Raw genomic sequence first — 24,659 nt, 5'->3', positions numbered from 1 at the left:
ATTCTGATGCGAACACTGTGACAATCTGGGAATACACAGTCGTCGAATTCCATACAGTTAGGTCTACTTGTCGGAAGCTACACTACATAGGATGGGGAGAGGTTCAGAATATTTCTCAAGTTCTCCTAGAGAGAGAGATGGTGAAATGGGGGAAAGAGAAAAAAAATCGAGTGAGCACCTGGCAAGGATCGATGCCAGGACCTCTAGATTTCGCCATGCTTGTACCAGTACCAAGTGAAGCCTCAAGGTGACCCCAATTTACACCTGTAAGAGAGAGAATACTACATACTAACCTTGGAATCAAGGTCAGGGTTTAAGGCACCTGGCAATCTCATAGCTGTCCATGGATGTGGAAATCAGGTATCAACCTTGGAACCTTGGAAGAACTTCAGCTTCAGGTGAGAAACTTGAAGCGCCCCACCACAAAATGATAAACTAAATCTATACTGCATCTACTCCGTACGCGAGGGCCTTTCATATCGGATATATACTCCGGCGCCTTGTGGAGAAAAAAAAACAATCTTCAAGTTAAAATCGGAGGTGATCTACAGCCTGAGAGACCCAGGAGGCGCTATGCCGGAAATAGCACGCTCTCCAGATATCTGAAGCACTAACATTTGAACTTGAACTTGAAGGTGCTTTAAATTAATTTATCCCAATACCCCAACATTTGAATATGTACTAGCACGCATGCATCAAGACAAATTCATAAAAGCAAAGACATGAACACATGATCGAGAGGTAAGGCGACCAGGCTACCTCCAACTTGAAAGTGGACAACAACATTGAATTTTCCTGGGCAGGTCCGAGGTTTTTTCCAAGATTTCACCCTAATGTCGCCCGGGTTTCTCGTATCTGGGCACAGCCCTCCTCATTTTCTGATGTCACGTCCATTAAGAATGATACAAAAATTTGCGGGGTTGAAGCATTGTTGATTCGTATGTTGAGTATAAGCCAATCGGCGATCAGCGGTGCTCCGTCCCGTTGGCGATGCCACAATAAGACACGCAACACGCTAAGCAACATGAGATCTAGCACGCGAAAGGTAATTTGTGGTATTTTAATCTATCACCTCAGCCGTACATGGTTTTTTATCAATATAACATTTGAATACAAGATTGATCGATATCAGTAGCTCTGGTATTATCTTAACTTTGACTCATTGAGCCTCAGCCTGAGTCCTCCTGGTTCAGACAAAATAAGCCTCTGTGCAGATTAAATAATAGATTTCTTTCTTCGGACTGAATAAAACTTTCAGACTAAAAAAAGGGACAATGATCGACCAGGCACCAGTTTCAAATATCGTGGTGGCTTTTTCCAGACATCATGATGGATCAGTTCAAGTTGTTCTACCTGATATAGATAGATCGTTAAGGGTCAGACTAGACTGAGACAATTTGATTCACCTCCCTTAAAGGTGCTTTGTCACTAATCGATTTTATTCTTTGATTCCCTTGAATCCTCCTTTGGCTAATCAGTTGGCTTTGTGATCTTTGTTCATTGTCCCTCAACTAAAAATAGTTGTCTCGATATGATGTTGTTCTTGAAAGATATTAATAACTTCAATGTGGCAACTACTAGGAGTATTTGAATATAAATGAGCCTCAATTCCCGGATGATTCCCTGTATTCAGCTCCTTCTTCAGTCCTGGTAACTAACTTTCATGCAGAACATCTTTTCCTCAGAATGACGATGCAGCCTGAGTTCAATTTTCAGCTTGAGCGCTCCAGCTCGCTATCCATCTCGTCTGACTCTGACTCCGAAGCATCCGAGTTCGATTTTACATATCGCTACGGTAGGGAAGAGGCATATGGTGCTAACTGGCAACGATGGCAAACCGATGTACAAGACAAGTCATGTCCTGTCCAGAAAGCGCGAATCACCATCCGGATGCTGCGGCTGTATTTCGATGGATGGGCCACAGTTACCAAGCCTGAGCTGGTCCCACCACCGCCGCAAATTCAGGCAGTAGTTCGTGCGTACAACCTCTCTGATGACAGGAACTACAAGCAGGTTGTTATCCAGCAGAGCCATGGCACATTTTGGATCAATGACTATTACCTACTGACTGGTCCTGGAGTGGTTTTCTCTTTGAACTGCCATCGTGAGGACGGACCACATTGGTCTGAGATTGTTTCAGCCGCATATCGTCACTATCAAACTACAGGTGTGGATCTGAGGTACGTATTTCGTGTCAACGTTGTTAATCCTACAACCCTTCTTCTTATCAGTCGATTATACCGAGCCAATGGTCTTGCCTGGCCACACTCTAAACGAGTGCGCTGGAAGTATGACACTCCCGAGTACCAGGCAATCTTATCAACCCCCAATGGTCGAGGGGTCGCAGCTCTCGCTATCGGGGGCTTTAAACGAGGTACCAGGTACATTTCTGAGATCATCACCTGGACTAGTTCAAGTTCTGGACATGAGTTCCATATGCTTTTTGTCATTTCCAAGTGGCGGTCTTGACTCTCACGTTCTTTCGTCTGATATAGCTTTCATCTGATGTTGTTATCTAGTTTATGTAGTCTGATAGACAAAGAATTCCCCCAGGCCCACAATTATCTTAGTATTTCTTGGTATTTCTTGGTACTTCTTGGTATTGCTTTGTCTTGCTTGTTTTTGCTTGAGTAGCTTGAGTAAACAAGCTCTAAGTTGTGTTTCTTCTAGAATAGTAGAAAGTTGTTCTTTCAGGGGCAGTGGAGCCCCTGGAGATCGAATAACTCGATGCATCTGCAGACAATCGTTTGAATGAGAAATTCTTCAGCTGCACCCTAGTCAGATCTAATCAGAGCAATTATTCTCGGAGTTTTTCTTACGTTGTATTCTAGATTCATCGGCCTTAGTTACCAATATCTGACTTGCCTCCTCCTGGTCGTGGTTGTGAAATTATGCGGGCGCCTTATTGACGCTATTGGTCAGCGATAAGCACTCCACGTAATTTACCAACTTCATGCATGATCAAAAACAAGTCTCGTTTCAACATATACACAAATGATATGCTTGAGATTGGCTTATCAACACGCCATCTGAGCCGTCCTCGTCGTGCTATGGTCGCCTTTACAAAGGTATCAATTCGCCCCCATCCCCCCCTTATCTCGATGGTGCCCAGGTGGTGGAATGCGATACAACCTCATCTCCAAACTCGTCTTAGGCTTATCGCCACAATTTGCATTTGTACATTTACAAAGAACCATTTCAAGTTTGGGTTCCACTGGTGCCTAGTTCTATTACAAGTCAAGATCTTTTTGTACGACCGTTTGTACTCCTTACTTCTGGGTAGATGCGCTCAAGCCACACCGCAAATTCGAGACCTTATTGCGTTATAATGGCAAGCCAATGACACCACCCGTATAGCTAAGCGATGAAGCTGGGATATCACTACCATCCCGTAAGATTTTGAGCTAAATTGCCCGGTTATAGTCGGAACCACAAGGGTGTTGCGATAAGCACTAGGTAGAGACGGAGTTCATCCCTAATTGGCCACATATGTGCCCCAGACCTGCACGTCTCTCGCCAGAAAACGCTTATCTTTCATTCCTGATGGTCTGACCGCATTCCTTGGGCTCGCGTGGTCTGGGAGGGAACATTTCGAGAACTTAGCTCCGAAACATGGGGCGGGCCGTCAGACCTCGTGGTCGATCCTATATAAGTCGAAATACCCCCGAGATGCAGGGAAGGTTCCCCTTTTTTCATACCGGATCGTTTCAGTTTACTTTACTCCGGTCTTCAAAATGACTGCGTCTGATGAAGACGTCGAGAAGAAGGTGCCTTCGGCTGTTGAGCCTGCATCTGATGGGTCGGCTCCGGCATATGGAGACACCGCACACCATTCTACAGGCGATGTCGAGGAAGGCCAACATAAGTTGAAGCGAAATCTTAAAGGCCGCCACATGCAGATGATTGCTATTGGTATGGATCTGTGTCTGAGATGAAACCCGTGTCGTGTAGCTGATTCATTTCTTCAATTAGGTGGTGCTATTGGTGCTGGTCTGTGGGTCAGTACAGGAAGTGCATTGCGATCGGGAGGTCCTGGTGCTCTGGTGAGTGAACTAAATTGAGTCGTACTTTGTATGAAAACTAACAATGCGCTTTTCAAGCTTGTCTGTTATCTTATCATGGGTGGCATGATGTTGTTGACTGTCCAAGCTCTTGGAGAGATGGCTGTCGTCTACCCTGAAAATGGTGCTTTCTTCTCTTACTGTGTCCGCTTTATCAGTCCTGCTTGGTAAGTATCTCGCGTCAATCTCAAGCAATCTTACTTGCTTATTTGCTAATGAATCGTGGATTTTAGGGGTTTCGCTGTCGGTTGGGACTATGCACTCAACTGGCTCGTCATTCTTCCCTTCGAGCTGACGGCTGCCAGTCTTACCCTTAATTTTTGGCCAGCTGCCGAGAAAATAAATGTCGGTGTATGGATAACAATCTTTCTTGTTGTTCTTACAGCTATCCAAGTTTTTGGTGTTCGAGGCTACGGTGAAGGTATCGATCAACCCTTGCAATCGTTCTTATTCAAGCCAGTTACTAATGCATGCTTTTTCCTACAGTCGAGTTTGTTCTTGGTGTAATCAAAGTCGTCGCCGTCATTGGCTTCATCATTCTCGGTATTGTCATTGACTGCGGTGGTGCGCCAAAGGGCGGATACCTTGGAGCTCACTACTGGTATGATCCGGGTGCTTTCACAACCTTTTATGGATTCTGCAATGTCTTTACAGCCGCCGCTTTTGCTTTCGGTGGTACTGAAATGGCTGGTCTTGCTGCTGCTGAGGCCGCGAACCCTGCAAAGTCTCTTCCAAAGGCGTGCAAGCAAGTCTTCTGGCGTATCCTTATCTTCTACGTCCTGGGAACCTTCGTCGTCGGTCTTATTGTACCGTACAACGCGTCCTTCCTCCTTGGTGCCTCTGACTCTAGTACTAAGGACTCTCCCTTCGTCAAGTCTATTGAACAGGCCGGTATTGCCGGTCTTCCTTCCGTTATGAATGCTGTTATCACCGTCTCCGTTATCAGTGTCGCCAACTCCGCTACCTATGGATCCAGTCGCACAATTCAAGCCCTCGCCGCCCGCAAGATGGCACCTAAGTGGATGGCCTACATTGATAAGAAGGGTCGCCCAGTCTGGTCTATTGTCCTCCAGCTCCTCTTTGGTCTCCTTGCCTACCTCAACGAGGCAGCAGCTGGTGACACCATCTTCGACTGGCTTCTGGCTCTTTCCGCTGTCTCTGACTTTTTCATCTGGGGAAGTATCTGCTTTGCTCACATCCAGTTCCGCAAGGCTTGGCGTCACAATGGCCACAGCGTCAAGGATCTTGTTTACGCTGCTCCGTTTGGTGAGATTGGCAGCTGGGTAGGTGTTGCACTTAACATCCTCTGTCTTATTGCCGAGTTCTATGTGGCCGTCTATCCAAAGAGCGCGAACGCTTTCTTTCAGGCCTACCTCGCTGTTCCTATTATCATCGCTTTCTTTATCTTTTGGGTTGTTTACACCAAGTTTAACAAGGACCCTACGCTTGAGCGTGGTGCTTGGTTCATCAAGGTCAAGGATATGGATATTTACAGTGGGATGCGCGATGGTGTCCTCGATGTGGATCTTCCACCTAAGGTCGAGTACCCCACCTGGGGTGCTTATTTCAAGGCGGCTCCTATGAGAATCTTCCGCTCTATCATCTAATTGTGAATGAATGGGTATATGAGATAGTGGTGTTTTATAATTATGTGGGGAAGACAATTGTACAATTTCAATTACAAGACTCATGGTGACCATTGGCTATATAGTCATATCTAAGCATCTTGAATGCCAACATTTTCTAATGTTTGTATGTAGTTCAAATTTTCAACGTTATAGTAGTTTTAAATATCACATGGATGGCACCTGATCATTGTTTGCCTCATAAAGACAATTATCGCCATCTTCAAGTTCAATGTTTTGATTTTCCTCATCCTCTTCCTCTTCCTCTTCCTCTTTCCCAATATCCCACAAGCGCTACATATCACACAAGTATCCCCACCTTCCACTGGCATCTACCTTCAGTATGATATCGTCAACTGAAGATAACTCCAGGGGATCTGAATATTATCATTTCGATGAGAGTAACTTGACAAACCAACCATGCGACCTTCCAGATCCAGAAACCCTTGAGCTCCCACGTTTTGGTAACACGCTGTGCGGACCAGAAGACTTTGATGATTGGCTGAAAGAGCTAACGACGAACCTGAAAGAGTTGGATCTTCTCGGACTTATCGATCCAACTACCCCTCCGCCTCGTTTAAACAGCGAAGCTGGAAGACGATGGTTCTTGCTGTCGACAAAAATGACCAAGTGGCTATTACACACTACAATAGCCTCTGAGCTTCTCAACCGCTTGAACATCATGGAAAACAATATCGTTTTGCTTGACAGGCTCTTGGCGAGGGTAAAAAACGTCTTACAGATACACGGTTCTGCCTTGGATGCACTCAGACTCAAGAAATTTCACGAAAATACCGATCAAGTGGCTTTTGGTGACACAAAACGGTATGTTGAATCTTATTGGCATGAGTTCAACATTCTCAGGGATAACAACATGATGCCATCGCCATACACCAGCCTACTCGACATCTTGCAGGGGGTTCAGAAGTTAGATTGGTTCGTCAGTGCAAGCATGTACACCATGTTAGACCTGGACCTCCAGGTGTTCCAGAAGACCAACCCTACGGGAACATTTGCAGAACTGGTGGACTATGACATGTTTCAAAAATATGTCGTTATGATTCTCGAGCTACTCGTTGAGAAGGATGCCCATATCTTCAGAGGGGAGAAGTGATGCCGAGCATAGCCCGGGCCGTTCTAGCCAACAAGCCTATGATTGAATCTCGTTTCAATTCCACAAAAATGCAGTGCTAGCTTCCATTTTATCTACTTTCCATGCTCAATCAACTATTCTTTTGGAAAAATGTCCAAAATCAATAAACTCACTGAATTATTGAATTTATCATAGTCTTCATCATACACTGATATGCTTAATGTGCGCTATCTTGGAGGACTTTATGGCTGCCAGTGCGTGTAAACCTAAGTATCCCCTGCTCCGACCAGAGACTTTTGAGCTAGCATCTGGACACACTTATTTGAATCTAGAATATTATGCCATAAAAGGTGTACCAGTTTCCAAGGTTCCTTCACTACCCAAATTCGATCCTTGCTTAGTTTTTGCGCTTTTTATCAACTCTATCTCCCTTCTATCTCCCTTGCCCAAAAGTTGTCATAGAACACTCTCGCTGACAGAATTCTCAACGAAATGCCGCCATCATTTCTGGAACTTCCTGGTGAGATCCGGAACATGATATACTCCTATCTCTTTGTATCTCCGACCCCTATTGAACTCTGTCCCCACAGGCTGAGGAACGAGGAGTCCCAACACTTTCGTTTTGAGGCTCTGAATCTTCTTCGAACAAACTCCCTAGTTTGCCAAGAAGCAACTTCAATTCTTTATGGCTTCAACTGCTTCAAATTCCCTCGATCAGAATGGTCTCTGATTGAAAACTTCTTCACATCTATCAGGTTCAGCAATATATTCTTCATTCGACGTCTCATTTTCGAATCTCTCCCTTTTTTCGCCCCAGCCATATCAATACGGCATGGCGCCGATATCTTGGAGTATCTTGTCAAGATGCGCTGCGTCAATCTCAGAGCTTTGAAGATCCAGCTGTTCTGGGACAACTTGGAGCCCTCGGAGGCTGACAAAGATAAGTGCGATGCAACCTTTGACATTTGTGATGCCTACCTAGAACAATTTCAGGAACTTCGGGAATTCAGTGTTGATGTAAGGTATTTCCACGAAGATCAAGCTCCATGGCTGCTTTCTCGAGTAAGAGAATGCATTGTGAACCGCGGGTGGTCGCTAACAGAAGGACCTTTTCTTTGAGACTTCTAACCTTCTGCGTTTGATGACAATCAAAATGACCAGATAAAATCGATGGCTATTGATACGCCAGCTACAGTGACTCTGAAAAGACCAGCATCCTGAAATTTCAGAAGGGATTCAGCTATGGTTTGAAGTTTTCCATGTCTGAGACGATTATCAAACACGTCTTGCTATTTGGCAAACCTTCACACCAATTTTTCGCCATTCGACTACATTTCACGGCTATCTACTTTCTTTATCAACACAAACCAAATGCCATCATTTTTCTTGCCGAAGGCTCCTCAAATGGGTTTTTATGCTTCAGATTATTTTGATTTTCCACTTCAATATGTCGGTAAATGCAAGGGATAGGCTAAAGAGACATATAGCGAGTAGAATACAGCAAATCCGAGTCTCCTTTGAATTCCGGTGTTAAAGAGACCATATGAGTCATGTACACGGAATCCCTTAAAGACGAATGAGACAAAAACCATCATGGCGATCATGTGTGGAAAGCTTATCCAATCAAGATCGGGATCTAGTTTCCGATTCCCCGAGTGTGGGGGTGATAATGCCACTGCAGGGAAATACAAAAAGACCATGAAGGCCCACAAAGCTACCGTGGATTCACTTCTAATACAAACTCCTACAGACTCAGATTAACAATAAGATCCTCCATCATGATTGCCGGTATTGCCCACGTCAACCTCACCGTCCACCCTGGCACGCTGGATGATGCCCAGGAATTCTACAGCACAACACTCGGATTAACTCCGAGTCCTGTTCCAGAGCTTCAGAAAGGAACAATCTTATGGTACGTGATGCAAGGGCAACGCCTGCTTTGTGGCTAGATTTTGGTATGAGTTCTAAAAAGGCTTCTGGCTACAGGTTCGATATTGGCTCCAGCGGACAGCAAATTCATATCAACGAAGGTTCAACGGATCCCAAGCATAGCCGACACCCCTGCTTTAAGCTCGATACCCGTGACGAACTTGAGACACTTAAAAAGGCTATTCACGATCACCATGTCAGAGGGGGTCCATCAGCACCGATGGCTGCCGATAAACCAGGAGAAATGGACTCTGGTTAGTTTATCCAGATTTACATACGGCAGATTTACATACGGCTTGTGAATCCTCAATCATGTTTACTAATCTCATGATATCTGTAGGCACTCAAGGCAAGGAATACCCCAAGCGATTCTTCGCTCGGGATTACGCCGGAAATCTTCTCGAGTTCACTCTATAACTTTGTGACGTCTGTTTTGTCTGTTGCATGAATATCTTTGCTTTATTAGCCTAGCTTGAATTCTATTGGCCTATATTCTGTTTCTTCTCATCAATCTCCCTAAATGACTCAAATTCTGGAATGTGGGGTATGCGGGGGTACTAGGACGCAATCGCCTCCGGCTAACATTAGCCCTCCGCGTAGGATTGATCTTAATTTTTAGAATTACAGACAGCGATAAAGCCTTCATTATTAAGATAATTTATTTAGACAAGGCTCTACGAATCAGATTCGAATAAGCCAACCTAGATTGATCGCCACTGCGCGACAAGTATCCCCCACTTTTCAGTGCATGAAGACTCCCGCAGGAAGCCAACAGAGGCCAAATCCAAATTGCAGAAAGAGTACCTTGGAGATTATCTCTGTATTAAATAGCCAAAATCTTCCAAGAATATTGTTTTTTAATTTATCTCTTCTATCTTCTCCAGGATATTATTTTTTTAATCGTTTTATTAGGCGTCCAGGTCATTTCACAAATGAATTCACAGTGGTCAGCCTCGGTCCAACATGACGACTCCACCTTTTCCCCTCTTCATGACTTCATTCGCTTCGTCAACCCTTTGATGCTAAATTATAATTTTCACTGGTCCACCGAGGCATTCATACGGAAACATCCGCCCGGACGATTCGGATTCATATGCGAATACCAATCAGCAATTCAAGCCCCGTCAGCTATACGACATGGCCCCTTTCTCCTCTTTCCCCACGTTGAGGGTTCAAATACTCCACTCTTCCCACGCTTCTTACTCTTTTCAATCTTGAAGATTCAGGTCAAATTTATTATACCATATCTCAATATTTAAATTCTATTCACCAACACTCGCCATAATGACCATCCCTGAAATCCCAACGAAACAGAAGGCAGCTATCTTTGACCAACCAGGCACTATCTCAACCAAGATTGTAGAGATCGATGTCCCCGAGCCTGGTGCCGGTGAAGTTCTTATCAATCTGTTTGTGCATTTCTTCCTATGGTGATGAAAATTCAACTGATTAAGAGACAGAACTCATTCTGGCGTGTGCCACTCCGACCTTGGAATAATGAAAAACACAGTATGCTTCACAATTGTCTCCCGGTACAATTTCGCTCGATTTTTAACATATTCAGTGGTCGACACTACCTTATCCTACACAGCCAGGTCAAGTTGGAGGCCACGAGGGTGTGGGTAAGATCGTCAAGCTTGGCAGCGGCACAGAGGGAAGCGGCTTGCAAATTGGAGATCGAGTGGGCATCAAATGGGTGTCGAGCGCATGTGGAAACTGCCGTGAGTACCATCAGTGACAAAAAAGAAACCCACCTAATTTCATATTGCTTTAGTACCTTGTCAAGCAGGATCAGACGGACTATGCTTCAAGCAGAAAGTCTCCGGATACTACACACCCGGTACATTCCAACAATACGCCTTGGGCCCAGCCAACTACGTGACCAAGATTCCGGATGGACTAGACTCAGCAGAAGCAGCACCAATGCTCTGCGCGGGTGTGACCGTCTACTCAGCCCTGAAACGCAGTAACGCGAAACCCGGCCAATGGGTCGTTATTTCTGGGGCTGGTGGTGGTCTCGGACATCTAGCAGTTCAACTCGCCAGCAGAGGTATGGGCTTTCGTGTTGTCGGAATCGACCACGGGAGTAAAGAACAGCTTGTGAAGGATTCCGGCGCAGAGCACTTCGTCGATATTACCCAGTTTCCCAAGGACGACAATGGTGAAGAATTGAAGAAACACGTTAAATCGCTTACGGATGGTCTGGGTGCGCATGCAGTACTGGTAGTCACTTCATCGAATGCTGCATATGCGCAGGCTTTGCCGCTGCTGCGTTTCAATGGCACGCTTGTCTGTGTGGGAATCCCTGAACATACCCCTCAGCCAATTGCTACTGCCCTTCCTGGTAAATTTGTCAATCAACAATTCACAGTGACGGGGTCCGCGGTCGGAAATAGGAGTGAGGCTATTGAGACATTGGAGTTTGCTAAAAGGGGTATCATCAAGGTTCATTCCCGAATTGAGAAGATGGAGGCTTTGACATCTGTCTTTCAAGAAATGGCCGATGGAAATTTGCACGGTCGTGTCGTTCTTGATTTATCAAGTTAGTTATGCATGTAAGAACACGCACAGTTAGGAATCGATTAATCAGATTTGATGACTATTTCCAAAGCACCAGTTGACCTTTCTGAGTGACAGATCTGTATAGAGAAAGCCAAGACTTGTTATACGGAAGCGGCCTCGATATCTTCCAGATTTCTATACAGATCTCAAAATTATTATGCACTTTCAATACATAATATACTGTTCTCTACATATATTTTATTTTTAAATATTAAGATTATTCTTATATCTTTGTTATTTTTATATTTTTGAGAATTAATTTAGAATATCTATTTGTTTCTCTTAGAAAATAGGGGATCAATGTCAAGATCCCACTGTGAATCTAAAACTGATTCTGGTGAAGAGATCTTTGGTTGTAAGTTGGAAGGATGGCTGAAGCGGGTTCTTTCAGATCTGTATAGAGAAGGCCAAGACTTGTGGTAGAAAACCGGCTCCACTATCTTCCGGGTTTTTGAGATTCGGTCAGAAAGCTACCTACATAAGCTAGTATAACTGACTAATCAATTCTAAGGTTGTATAAAGGATTTAAATTTCCGTATTCATTTGGTTACCTCAATTAATGGAATTTAGCTAAGTAACATATTGAAAGTGCACAATGTTTCTGACCGAATCTCAATCTATTTGAGATTCGTTTTTTAACCGGAAGATAGTAAAGCCGGTTTTCTGTACCAGGTCTTGGCTTTTTCTGACCGAATCTCAAAAGAACCCGTAGGTTTCTGTACAGATCTCAAACGGATTGAGAAATGTACAGAGACCCGGAAGATAGTGGAGCCGTTTCCGACTTTCTCTGTACAGATCTGAATTCAGAACCTGATTGCCAAGCCGACACAGAAATATTGCCAAGCCGACACACGGACCCGGCAGTACTATTCACCGTGTTTCTGTGTCGGCTCAGAATCATGTTAAATTTAGTATATAAGTTGATTAAACTTGGATTATTCTAACTTGAACTTGACCATTTGAAGGTTCAAGTTGTGACTGTAGAAATGGCATATAGGCCTTAGGCTATGTGTAGGTCCATAGGTTGATAGAGATAACCAGATACATATGGAAATTTAACCTTATGATTATCCTTTTTACAGATAAGTTAGTTATACTACTCCAACCTTGGAAGGTTTTATTGAGGTTTCTGTGTCGGCTCAGAATCATGTTCTAGGCCGACACAGAAACACACCTGGGCAGGGAATAGTACTCTGTACGGGTCTGCGTGTCGGCTTGGCAAATTTTCAGTGTCGGCTCAGAAAGGTGCCCAATGAATACAGAAACCTTTGAATTTAAATACCTACATTATGCAATCGATTAGTCAGATCCTATTTTATGTAGGTTTCTGTGTCGGCTCAGAATCATATTCTGGGCCAACACAGAAATACGGTGAATAGTACTGCCGGGTTCGTGTGTCGGCTTGGCAATATGTGAACGAAGACCAGATGAGATGAAAAGAAAAAGAACATAGAAGTAATGTCGCCGCTGGAGTCGAACGCGCAAACAACCTTATATTCAAGTGCAAGATCAGATGGAAAGACAAGAAAAAAGCAAAAAGAATTGACCGACGCAGGGGTCGAACCTGCAATCTCTTGATTCGTAGTCAAGCGCCTTGCCATTGGGCCAGCCGGCCTTGTTGAAAAAATTGGAAAGATTGGCTATATCAGGCAAAAGCTTGATTTGAGCAAAATTACATAATCAGACTAATCGGTTGCCTAGGGGACTAGAAAATATCAATTTTCCTGGTATTCATCTGATGATTAACATGGTAAAATTGGGTTGATTTTATACCTAGTAATAACAGGTACCTTAATTCTATTCATCCGGTCTTTAATCGGACATTCATTAATTCCTTGGGACCTTGGGTGTAATCTTCAATGTTTGGATTTCCGTTCCCGTTGATTTCCAAGGTTTTGGAGGGGGCCACCAACATTGAATTTATTATGTCTGGCTATATATATCCCGTCGGCCTGAATTTTTCAAACTTCCAAAGTTGACCTCTGACAGTGTACAGGTGCACATGTGCGTTCTGAGTGTTTAAAACATTGGGTGCTACATTTTCCAATATAAGTCCTGGAGAACTTCTCACAATGAACCCCTGGATTTTCTTTTCCAAGCAGGGAAACTGTACTTCAAGTTTCATCCTGCATTTGAACTCGGAGTTGAGCCGTCCCATGCTGCCTTACCTATCAGGTGTTAACTTCAAGTTCTTGATTTTCTGCCAGCTTTTTGGGGAGCCTAGCGGTGAGTTCACCACCTGGGCTAACCTAAATAGGAGAATCCACGTCTGGCGCCTGACAGGCAAGGCTGCAACATTGATTGGAATGGAAGAATTACGTCGATCGCAACCAGTTGACAGCTAGGGTGTTTATACACTGGCAGTATGGCAGACGCGTCGAACTTCAAGTTCACTTCTATTGTTCAAGTTCTATCATGCTAGGAAGTATCTCAGCTGATGTAGTGGGGTATATTTACAGTCGGCTCTAGACCCCTTTTAATCTACAAAAAGCGCAAGGGCCAGCTGAACAGAAACTCACGAATCGAAAAGGTCACTGGCGGCGAGAAGCAGGTGGGGAGAGGTCTTACTGTATGGGAAACCTTGGAAGCAAACCGAACCCGCAACGGAGTACTCCATCTTTCTAATTATGATTCTCTGAACATCGAATGAGCTGAGATCATGATCCCATTCAAGGTCTCCAAATTTCCGTACAAAAATTTGTCTCAAACTTGAAATCAAGAGTCCCAATCGGCATTTTGGATTTTGTGTACGCGGCAGACCCACTTGGATTCGGAGATGCCCTAAAAACAGAGACACTATTTACAACCGGTTCATTTTGCTACCCTGGACTGCATATGGAATGATTTTATTTCATGACCGCGGGACTCAGACTTCGTCGGTGGCTTCAAGGCTGACAGAACTGTAGCACATGTGTTGTGAAATAGTATCAGACCACTGAGAGAAGCGAAGCCATGCAGGAAATTACCGAGAACCCTGAGATCTTCATCAAGTCCTATTTGGCCCCTCGCGCTACTATATCTGTCTCCACAAATAGAGATTTCCCGTCGAATCTTTCGTCCGGCAATTCCCCTTTGACCCACACTCAATTGCTTGGTACATATGTTACAGCCTTGGATGAATCCGATGTGCTCCGTACTTCGTATGGATCGCAGGAGTAACAAGGGCTGGCCCGTGACCCCGGAGCGAAACTAATTTCAGCCTCCTAGGTGTCGGTTCGAGATCCCAGAAATTCGCCCCAGGAGATATGGAAATGAATTCTGTTCATCCGTGATTTTGGAACTAACAGGTTCTCGCCCATCATGTTGGGATCTTTTCATAGCCAGCGCCATAATAGGGTGCTACGGCTTGCTGTGAATATAACCGTGATCGCTCTAGTGATACTTGGACTGCTCCAATTACTCTCCAGTGACTGTATGTTTGAAAATCTCATCTATCAATCACAGCCCCATAATTCTGGGAAACTTCCGCGGCCAGCTAATCGAAGTAGCCTCAGAAAGTATTCTTTCACACAAAACGGTTGCATCTCTCACAGTGAAAGGATCACATACAGAGCTCACGCCACTGAGCAATGACGAATTCCCAATAGCGGCCACACTGCCGCAGCCAGTAGTTGGCAAAGTATCATGATATATGGGGGTCGCTCCATATATGAGAAGGCGTTAGCATCACACTAAGAACACAGCCGCCGGAATAATCACCCACTGACCATCCTTCGCGACCCTATTATTGATAAGAGATGGAATAAATATCTTATTCTTATGACAAAGATTGTCGAAGAGCTGGAGAAACCAGAAGGTCAACGCCTGCAATGGCTTTTGTGAGATTGAACCCCGTCACAGCATATATAGAGCCCAACATCGAACTAACAAATCTGAATATCTAGTTGGTTCGACAGCGATACGGTCCTTATGAATCTGAACTTACCCTTAGAGACCTTCCTCCCTCCTTCAAATCTTCCACACGTCCATCTTCTCCTCACCCAGGATATGAACGGAATCAACAATGGGAACTTCTTCATTCGCGTACACCCATGGTCCTTCGAGCTACTCAACAGCGCACTTGCCTACCCCCGTCTATACCCGAAAGCCAACTTCCAATTTGGAGAACAGTCAGCTTTAAGCCACGTCTTAACCGAAAGCGAGTATTTCGCTCGGTCGACTGTATACTGTCCATCACGTTGGTTCAATCCATATAGGAGGTCGGAGAATGGGGAATTACCCCAGACGGAGAATTTACCCGCGCGTATGGTGGGTGGTACACCCAGGAGATCTGCTGGTTCATTTCCCAGGAACTCCTGTTGAGAAATTGGATGATGCCATGGAACCATATATTGCTATATCGGAAGAGCAACGGCCAGAATGGAACGTGCCTCTAAAGGAGACTGGTCTGATCAAAAAGACTACGTCTTTCTGGGAGAGATATAGCCTACTTTATTCTGAAGATACTACTATTTTATTTGCGGAAGAAGATGAAGATGAATATGAATAGATAGAAAGCCAATGTAATTTTGAAACATCATGATGGGTCATAGGAGAAATCACGATAAGGTGATATGGTCAACTGGTATTGTTATCTTATCTACTCAGTATGGTTGGCGCCGAGTTCCCCGCCGCATATTTTCACAAACAGCGCTTATGCATGCATAACATTAGTGGGATGAAAGTCCCCGCAAATAGCTCCGGCTAGCACTAACACGTCGAAGGTGATTGTGCATGTAATTCAATCGTTATGTATTGCCCTAGCCTATCTAAGGGTTGAATGAGCCGGATCTGACTGATTGTAAGTCGTGACATACAACATGATCTGATAGGGAAATGATGTTATTTCCCCGCTCAAATCCTAGTCCATATTAAACTGATTACTGTAGTATACACAACTACCGACTTTCATCTCACCAATCAAGCACTGCCCCTGAATCTGGGACCAATGCTTCGAGAGAGATATTGATCAGGATGAAAGTCTATATCAATACTTTCCCGCGGAAATCTCAAGCCTTGAGAGTCTTGTGGCAATTCACAACAAGGTTACCATCCATAGACTCTCCATAGACTCACCATTGCCTACTATGGAGAGATTCAAGTTATAAAAGCTTCAGTCCCCATTTATATTTTGTAGTCCAGAAATCAAGATAGTACAGAATACCTCAGTCAACCAATTTGCAATACAAATCAAGGGCAAGATGTCTCAAACATGGCAAGAGATCGCTTCGTCGAAGAGAGAGGCTCTGAGAAGTTCCATTCCTCCAGAATGGGTTATCCCCTCAGCATTTCGCCCGCCCGCCGAACAAACAGATATGTCGAAATTCATCGCTCAGTCGGGATGGTTCACTGAGCCCGAGGTTGACATTCTCTCAACTCCCGCTTCCACACTTCAACTACGCTTAGCCCAGGGCCTCATTACCTCAGAGGAAGTCACTTTGGCTTTCTGCAAAAGCGCATCTGCAGCTCAGCAGCTGGTAAGTTAAAATATGCATGAAAAAATCCTCTTGCTCATACTAGTATAGATCAACCCAGTGACAGAGATTCTCTTTGATGAGGCTCTAGCTACGGCCAAAGTCTTGGATGAGTACTTGAAGGTCAACGGGAAGCCCAAGGGACCCCTTCATGGAATTCCTATTTCCCTCAAAGATAACTTCAATATTAAAGGGAAAGATTCATGCCTGGGATTTACATCCATGGTTGGTAAGCCTGCCGAGTCCAATGGACCGATCGCTCAGCTTTTACTCGATGCTGGTGCCGTCTTGTACGTGAAGACCAATGTGCCACCCGGAATGAAACGAGCAGAGACATACAACGAGGTGTTTGGTAAAACCGTCAACCCAATGAATAGCCTTTGGGCAGTTGGTGGGTCTTCAGGAGGTGAAGGCGCTCTTATCTCCTTTGGTGGTAGTTGCCTGGGAGTGGGCAGTGATCTAGGTTTGTTTGCATCAGATGAAAGTCTCATATAGCCCACTTTCTAACTTTGAATAGGTGGTTCTTGTCGAATTCCCGCTGCATGTGGAGGTTTATTCACTCTCCGACCTTCAGTTGGACGGTGGTCTATCTCTAAGAATACTGTTTGCACTCCCGGACAAGATTCTATCCCTGCAGTGCCCGGACCGATGGCCAGGACCTTGGATGATGTGATCATGTTCAGCAAGGCATTTGCCGACCAGGCTCCATGGACCTACGACCCGCAGTGTGTTCCCCTCAAGTGGCAGGAAGTCGAGCCCAAATCTCGTCTCAAGCTGGCGGTGATGTGGAATGATGGACTTGTAGCCCCCACACCTCCCGTGCAAAGGGCCTTGGAGGGTACCGTGAAGACACTCAAAGAGGCTGGACATGAAATAATCGACTGGAAGGTCTCTGCTGAGGATATGCAAGATATGGCAGATATGTCTTTTAGCATATTCCTTGCTGATTCTGGCAACTGGCTTAAGAAGGTCTTGGAGCCTACTGGTGAGCCTGTGCCACCTGGCATGTTATGGCCCATGACAGGTAACCCAAAGACATTGATTGAGCTCCAGGAGCTTCATGTCTGGCGGGATAATGTTCGGATGAAATGGCTTCAGAAGTGGAATTCATTTGAAGGACTGGATGGTGTTTTAAGTGAGAACTCGATTTTCTAAGACATTTCTAGTTTTAAGTCTAATATCGCATAGTACCTACTTCTCCATATGGCATTCCTGAGCATGGAAAGTTCAAATATGCTAACTATACCATGCTCTGGAATTCTATTGACTACCCTGCCAGCTCGTTTCCTTCGGGCTACTATGTTGACAAGGATTTGGACAAGCCATACACTAATTATACGCCCCTTGGAAGCTTTGATAAGACGGTTCACGAAGAATGTAAGTTGTCAAGGCACGACGGGTGATTGATGATCAAGGATCGTATAAGAAATTGACTAATAATAAAACTTATCAGATAACCCTGCTGTGTGCCACGGAGCGCCAGTGAGCTTGCAGATAGTTGGCCGTCGTCTCGAGGAGGAGAAGGTATTGATGATGATGAAGATCGTGCATGAGGCTCTTTCTAAGGCTTAAGCAGTCAAGTCCTTAGGCTACAGGAGCCTATTACGACCATTTCCCCATAATGAAGTTTGACCGTCTAGGTAGTAGCTGGTTACATAGTCCTAAATGTTGCCCAGGTGAAATAAACCTTGGAATGCTTCCAAGGTTAAAGAATTAAAAAATTGCAATGTCCTTCCAAGTTTAACAAACAAAAATAATATTTAGAACATATCAGTTGGATTTCAAATACATCAAAGTAGCTCATACTACTACATACTACTAGTAGTACATGGATATGGTTTGAAATATAACTACCTAGGTACATACTAGATAGTCATCACTTATTACATGGATAGGTACATTCATAGTAATACCTAAGGTATACCTAGGTAACCTTGGAAGGGCCTATAACAGCTATATATCAATACAGCTAAAGCGGCAAGCCTATAGCCAGTAGAAAAAAAGAACACTATATCAGCTATTATCTCTCATCTCTTACTTTAGGTAGCTACCTATACCTAAAGTTCCTAGTTAAAGAAATGGGCCTACTATGCCCAGATGGGTTCCAAGGTTACTAGTTAGGTATATGACGTGTTACCCGTAGATGGTTATGGTATACGTGCCAATGTCACTTTCCTCTTTTTGGGTTGTCCGTCTCTAATGAGGCTCTTTTCTAAAGTCAAATAAATGAAAGTTTAATTTTTATTCACTATTAGTTCCGGAGGAAAACATGAGGTCTTCTGGGACGAGTTTCTTTCTTGAACCCCCATCCTTCTCTACTTACTACCAGCCTTCAAAAGTTTGTCAAACCAAGCCATAGACATAACTTCATCATGCCCGAGGAAAAGAAAACCAGAACCAAGACCTTGTCAGAAATTGCCTTTGACGGGATTTGCCGTCAATCAAGAAGCTAGAGACTAGTTCTAGCAGGGGGACCGAGAAAGCCAAAATAACAACGGCCAAGCCCTCTGACCCAATTATAATTTGCTGGGATGCAAAGCCTGATGATATTGAGGCACAAAAACTTGTCTTGCCCCAGGGAAGTGGCGCTGACGATATTGCGAGCTTTGCTAGCAAGCTTCAGCAGCTAGTGTCTGCGTGTGAGCCTGCTGGATTTGGTCAAGCCAAAAGACTGTGATGGACACTGAATACCACAGTGCAGGAGAGCTCGAGCCTCAAAGATTCGCCACGAGCTTCCACCCAGCAGATTTTGGGATTATTGACTCCATCGAGCAAATTCTTGTTCCGCAGTTGAACCTCATGAACAAGGAGTTGATTGCTATCAGACATGTTGAGCTAGAACTTTACAAGCTCAATGTGAGTTAATTTTGATCAATTGTAAAAATCAAGCTTACTGTTGCATCGCTAATCCATTCTGTTATCATATTAGATCTACTCGGGTCCCTCCGGTGTTTTCCAGAAAAATGTCGATACTCCTCGTTCCGAGAGTCAGATTGGTTCTTTGGTTGTGTGCTTACCATCTCAATTCGAGGGTGGAAACTTGATAGTCCGTCGTGATGAAAATGAAGTTGATTTTGATTGGCAACGTAAAAGTGCGGAAGCTATTCAATGGGGTGCTTTTTATTCAGATTGCGAGCATGAGATCAAGCCAATAACTCAGGGTGAACGTATTACTTTGACATATAACTTGTACGTGAGAGACCCTGTCGGCAAGAACTTGATGTTTTCCCCAATTTCTCCTCTCGATCCGACCTAGTCTCTGCTGTACGAGAATTTGAAGCTCATTCTCAGTATGCCTGGATTTATGAAACAAGGTACGTTGCGATAGGACTAACCTTGGAGTCTGGGACGAGATGATTAACATTTACAGGTGGTACTTTGGGAATATCCTGTTCTCATTCTTACCCATATACAGCGAAAAATGTCAGCGAGTTGCTTCCCGATGGCCTGAAAGGTGCTGACTTCCAGCATTACGCTGGTTTACATTCATTTGGCCTGGAGGTTGAAGTTCTCCCAGTTATAGTAGATGACGAGAGTGATGATTATAAAGGCAGTGATGATGGTGCTAGTGACGAAAGTCCGGACATTGATGAGTACTACTACCAATATGAACAAATCGGCAAACATGTGTTTGTTGGATCCCACCTGTGGAGCGAGGTCGGCGCAGACAGTTTTGATTTTGTATACGACCCGATTGGAAAGGTGAGTCGTAGTAGCTGTTTTATCATGGCAAAAACCTTCAAGTTGGAGCCCAGTCAGCTTTATCATGATACATAACCTTAGAAACCTCACTAACTCATCATGATTTATACCTAGATCACCATGAATTATTGGCCCCAACGAAAATTGAAAAAGCCTGTAACTTGGATTTCTTCGCCAATACACCTGGACAATGCACTTGCATGCCCGACAAATTACGGACACTGGCCACAAGTTGACTGGTTTTTTCATCTGTTGCCATAATAGCAACCATCCCTCCCTGGATCGGGCGCCAAATTCCTTTCGGAAACACCAATAGTCAGTGAAAGTTTGAAGGATTATGAGGGAATGGAATTCTGGTCAAAACATGCCCAGCACTTGAGGTGAGGATTGCGAGGAGCCCTTGATTTTAAAATTACTGTACGGAAGCCACGGAATCTTGGAAGCCGTGTATGTATGTGTTCGACTGAGTTACTAGCGATAACTGCCACCTGGGCAGTGATTAGCTATACTCTATATGGGCTCTGTGATACCATATGGATGCATGTATGCCTATACCTAGGTATTGCATGTTGATTACTAGGTAGCCAATTGATCGTTGTGAGAAGAAACTTGTCTCTAGTAAGAACTTGAAGAATATCTTGAATCTACCTAGGTACTAGATATGGACTCTCTTAAGACTCGGAATTTTAAGTTATAATCTTCAAGTTGGAAACTTCAACTTGAAACTTGAATGTTGAACTTAATTTATATACCTAGTATATACCCGTGGACATATCAATACTAGTAGCCACTGGCATATTGGGGGCCCCGGGCCAGGACCTAGGTAGTATGTATTTTCCGAGTCCCATAATGAATTTTAACCATCATGATACCTCAAGTGGTAGCTCAAAGGTTTACTATTATAATTATATGTAATTAGAATATTAATAATATATAAGGCTAAAGTAAGAGATAAATAAGAGATAAGTATACATGTCTATACACCTGGGCATTGATAGTCTTTTTTCTTCTTTCTAACTTGAATGATCAGTGCTATATATAGGTGAGCCCTGGAGGTTTAGATAGTAGGTATATGGCTATTTTAGTTAGAGCACTTCAAGTTGAGTGCTAAGATACCCTAGTATGTTACCTCATGCTACATATCGTAGGAAGGAAGGTATCGGAGGATGGAAGGACGTGATGGATGAATGTGCATGTGTGTCATGTGTGTAGAGAGGGAAGGTGATATCTAGAGAGAACATATGGGCCACCCCGGTGGTCCCAACTTCTGACACTACAAGTTAAAGCAAGTATATGTAGAGCTTAGATCAGGATCTAGGGTGCCTTAAAGAGATACCTAAAAATATCAGGACTCGGAGACAGGAGAATCAATGGATTTAGATGAAATTGCTCTCTGAATTGATTATTTTTACTGTCAGTGTTAAAATGAGTAAATGAATCCTAATAAAATAGCTAAAATGCAAGGTACATAAAAGTCACGGGACAGACTACCCCTCCCTCAGGCTCCAAGTCACACCTATTTTCTGATGCAAGTCATTCAAGTTTCACTCGCCTGGCGTGTTAGCTCTCATCTGCCCATCCTCGAATACGGAAGTCTCAAATCCTCCTCAGGGGTCAACTATATTGTTCAACACATCGACAGATCCCAGCATGACAGACTCATTTCTGAACGAAAAAGCCATGACGTTGCCAGATAATTTTGCGCGGGAACTTCCTGGGCTCAGGTACCAGGAAGATGGAAAAGAGAATTTCAAATCTGAACATAGCGAAATATCGCCATTTGCCAGGCCCCTGTTGAGGGAGGTTGGCCTTCCAGTATGCTCGTGGCATCCCTCTATGTGCCGCAACCAACTAGTAACATGAGTCTCTAGGAATGGAGATACACCGTATGGATGTGGCACCGCTCCTTCAAATGGGACGATTTAAATTGCTTTTTTTACATTATACCTGTCTTGAATATATCGGCTTCTGCCAGAAGTGACCCTGGAGGTCCCTTGAAGTATGGTGTCATGAGAAGGATCGATGGCAAAGTAATTGCGGAGCCGAAATTCGCAGCAATATTTGCAGTTCCTCCCACTCCTCCCACTGACAGGTACGGATTAACATAACTGATAGTGGGTATACTGTCGCTAATACTTTCCTTAGTTGAATATTCATCACTAGGTTCTGTCTTTCAGCTTTGAATCCCCCGAGTTACGTGTACTGAATCAGCCCCGCTAGAATAATCATTCAACTTTCTATGATCCCACTGCGTCTCAGAATTCATACCAATAAACACAGCACTTGAGGACCTTGGCACTGAAATAAAAGTCAGCATCAGTAGCAAGAATACGGATCATCGGCCCTGGAGCTAGTCAACTACCTTATCGCAGATGACATCTAAATTATCCATAGTACCTCCGAGTCGTTTCAGGAGGGATGCACGCTGGAGATCCATGCATGTTCTGACATATCCAATTGGTTATCACTGGCATAATAGCGGAATATTCACGGTCTGGCTCAAACCATCTGTTCACATGATCCGACTCCTGATTTAATTTTAATTAGGCGGTGATCTGCATGGATCAGTTTGTCTCAATTCCGACGCCTCAATTCACCTTCGATAACTCCCACAATGAACTGGGATTATCTAGCTGAAGACCAAAGCCAACACTATTTTGCAGCCTGGCTTCAGCTATTGATGAAAAAATCGCCTGCGTTACCACTGAAACTTGCGAAACATCATCGCCGTGAAGACGTAGACGCGACTGAGGTCTCGAAATTTAGCAATGGTGCTTACAACATCTGCTGTACCGTCACATTTGAGGATGGATTTCGTGTCATTGTTCGGTTCCCTATCCTAGGCCGAAGTCGCTTTCGCACAGAAAAGTCAAGGAATGAAGTGTTGATGATGTTATATCTTTATGATAATACAAATGTGCCTGTACCTCGAGTCCTGGGCGCTGGAAATTGGGACCTTATATGGTCATGACTTTCATCGAAGGAACCTTGATGTCTAACCGTATCGAAAGCTCACTGAGCTTAGACCCAACTATATCAGGCTCTGATATTGAGCATGCTTTTCGCGGAATGGCCCACGTCCTCCTGGAACTCTCAAAGCCTGTTTTCCCATATATCGGGGCTATCACCGAAGAGTCTTGGATGTGGAAAGTTGGAGGAAGGGCATTGTCACTCAATATGAATGAGCTTGTCAGCGTCGGAAATTTACCCCTGAAAAAAATTCTCCAATAAGGTGTTCCGTAGCGAGTATTTCCAGGAATTAGCAGAGCGGTATCTCCTTCACCTTGAATACCAGCGGAATGATGCTGTGGACGATGAACCAGATTGCCGAAAAAGATATATCGCCCGATGTCTCTTCAGGAAAATTACTCGGCAAATTCCACTCGAGGAATCCGGTCCCTTCCATCTTTACTGTGACGATCTCCGACCACCAAATGTCCTTGTTTCAGATTCTGAACCGAATATCACCATAAACAGTGTCATTGATTGGGATTATACATACACGGCGCCCGTGGAATTCACCCAAGCCGCACCCTGGTGGCTTCTTTTCGAAAGTCCGGAGGATTGGGAATCTGATCTGAATGAATTTTTACTTCGGTACATGCCTCGGCTAGAATTTTTCCTCAATATACTCCGATCCTGTGAAGACGAGCAGATCAAGATGCACACAATGGAAGAAGATCACCGACTCTCAAACAAGATGGCAGAGTCTATGGAGAATGGAAATTCCTGGTTTTGTCTTGCGGCAAGGAAGGGCTTCATGTTTGATGATATTTACTGGGCCTTTCTAGACCAGAGATATTTCGGCGAAGGGTCTCTCGAGGACAGAATCTCACTTTTATCCCAGGAAGAACTGGAAGAACTTGAGAGACTTGTTCCGTTGAAGATGCAGCAAGCGAAAGAAAATACCCTGGAAGAGCATCTATCATATGATGAGATGTAGATCTTTAGCATAGCGCTGAATTGACCCCGTTCTGAATCCATGGATTTGAATGCCCGAGATATCAGCTAGTCGGAATCGGCGATCGATCGAATGATCTTCGCATTTTGGGCACTTCCGATTCGGAAAATCGTCATATGATATCCGACCAGACCCGCTTTGCCCTGCAGAAAGTTCGAAGCCTTAATAGTCTCTCCACAAGAGACGCGCTAAAGGATCCATTTCTCAGACTAGGGCAGCGCACGGCCCAGTGAGCGAGTCAATCAGATCCACCAATTATTCATGAATATTTTG

General features: G+C 44.2%; 10 protein-coding genes across 10 annotated transcripts; all 10 read left to right on the top strand.

Moving 5' to 3' along the window:
- Nucleotides 1–1,686: 1,686 nt before the first annotated feature.
- N7483_003792 (uncharacterized protein) lies at nt 1,687–2,469 on the top strand (the record flags this gene model as incomplete). The annotated part of the gene is made up of 1 exon (XM_057087229.1): nt 1,687–2,469. One exon carries the CDS (start codon nt 1,687–1,689, stop codon nt 2,467–2,469), a length of 783 nt encoding a protein of 260 aa, XP_056947058.1.
- A 1,265-nt stretch (nt 2,470–3,734) lies between these two features.
- On the top strand, nt 3,735–5,668 carry N7483_003791 (Amino acid transporter; the record flags this gene model as incomplete). The annotated part of the gene is made up of 5 exons (XM_057087228.1): nt 3,735–3,912; nt 3,973–4,043; nt 4,101–4,228; nt 4,295–4,482; nt 4,548–5,668. 5 exons carry the CDS (start codon nt 3,735–3,737, stop codon nt 5,666–5,668), a joined length of 1,686 nt encoding a protein of 561 aa, XP_056947057.1.
- Nucleotides 5,669–6,029: 361 nt separating this feature from the next.
- On the top strand, nt 6,030–6,800 carry N7483_003790 (uncharacterized protein; the record flags this gene model as incomplete). The annotated part of the gene is made up of 1 exon (XM_057087227.1): nt 6,030–6,800. One exon carries the CDS (start codon nt 6,030–6,032, stop codon nt 6,798–6,800), a length of 771 nt encoding a protein of 256 aa, XP_056947056.1.
- Nucleotides 6,801–7,643: 843 nt separating this feature from the next.
- N7483_003789 (uncharacterized protein) lies at nt 7,644–8,000 on the top strand (the record flags this gene model as incomplete). The annotated part of the gene is made up of 2 exons (XM_057087226.1): nt 7,644–7,796; nt 7,941–8,000. 2 exons carry the CDS (start codon nt 7,644–7,646, stop codon nt 7,998–8,000), a joined length of 213 nt encoding a protein of 70 aa, XP_056947055.1.
- A 557-nt stretch (nt 8,001–8,557) lies between these two features.
- Nucleotides 8,558–9,125, top strand: N7483_003788 (putative glyoxalase family protein; the record flags this gene model as incomplete). The annotated part of the gene is made up of 3 exons (XM_057087225.1): nt 8,558–8,691; nt 8,766–8,962; nt 9,049–9,125. 3 exons carry the CDS (start codon nt 8,558–8,560, stop codon nt 9,123–9,125), a joined length of 408 nt encoding a protein of 135 aa, XP_056947054.1.
- An 867-nt stretch (nt 9,126–9,992) lies between these two features.
- N7483_003787 (zinc-dependent alcohol dehydrogenase) lies at nt 9,993–11,255 on the top strand (the record flags this gene model as incomplete). The annotated part of the gene is made up of 4 exons (XM_057087224.1): nt 9,993–10,117; nt 10,169–10,217; nt 10,273–10,429; nt 10,483–11,255. 4 exons carry the CDS (start codon nt 9,993–9,995, stop codon nt 11,253–11,255), a joined length of 1,104 nt encoding a protein of 367 aa, XP_056947053.1.
- Nucleotides 11,256–14,894: 3,639 nt separating this feature from the next.
- N7483_003786 (galactosyl transferase GMA12/MNN10 family protein) lies at nt 14,895–15,759 on the top strand (the record flags this gene model as incomplete). The annotated part of the gene is given in 4 exon segments (XM_057087223.1): nt 14,895–14,929; nt 14,954–15,088; nt 15,155–15,447; nt 15,467–15,759. 4 exon segments carry the CDS (start codon nt 14,895–14,897, stop codon nt 15,757–15,759), a joined length of 756 nt encoding a protein of 251 aa, XP_056947052.1.
- A 691-nt stretch (nt 15,760–16,450) lies between these two features.
- On the top strand, nt 16,451–18,295 carry N7483_003785 (acetamidase; the record flags this gene model as incomplete). The annotated part of the gene is made up of 5 exons (XM_057087222.1): nt 16,451–16,726; nt 16,775–17,186; nt 17,241–17,858; nt 17,912–18,100; nt 18,177–18,295. 5 exons carry the CDS (start codon nt 16,451–16,453, stop codon nt 18,293–18,295), a joined length of 1,614 nt encoding a protein of 537 aa, XP_056947051.1.
- An 800-nt stretch (nt 18,296–19,095) lies between these two features.
- N7483_003784 (uncharacterized protein) lies at nt 19,096–20,518 on the top strand (the record flags this gene model as incomplete). The annotated part of the gene is made up of 7 exons (XM_057087221.1): nt 19,096–19,130; nt 19,193–19,360; nt 19,420–19,579; nt 19,653–19,912; nt 20,015–20,037; nt 20,094–20,425; nt 20,507–20,518. The coding sequence occupies 7 exons, from the start codon at nt 19,096–19,098 to the stop codon at nt 20,516–20,518; spliced, it is 990 nt and encodes a 329-aa protein (XP_056947050.1).
- Nucleotides 20,519–23,039: 2,521 nt separating this feature from the next.
- N7483_003783 (phosphotransferase family protein) lies at nt 23,040–24,368 on the top strand (the record flags this gene model as incomplete). The annotated part of the gene is made up of 3 exons (XM_057087220.1): nt 23,040–23,389; nt 23,437–23,620; nt 23,682–24,368. The coding sequence occupies 3 exons, from the start codon at nt 23,040–23,042 to the stop codon at nt 24,366–24,368; spliced, it is 1,221 nt and encodes a 406-aa protein (XP_056947049.1).
- Nucleotides 24,369–24,659: the final 291 nt, after the last annotated feature.

Source organism: Penicillium malachiteum (genome assembly GCF_028827825.1).
Source record: "Penicillium malachiteum strain IBT 17515 chromosome Unknown utg000002l:1.0-8849297.0:1.0-8852440.0, whole genome shotgun sequence".
Classification (NCBI taxonomy): Eukaryota; Fungi; Ascomycota; class Eurotiomycetes; order Eurotiales; family Aspergillaceae; genus Penicillium; species Penicillium malachiteum.
Note: the sequence above shows the minus strand (reverse complement) of the source record. Positions and strands in the feature narration are given on the sequence as shown.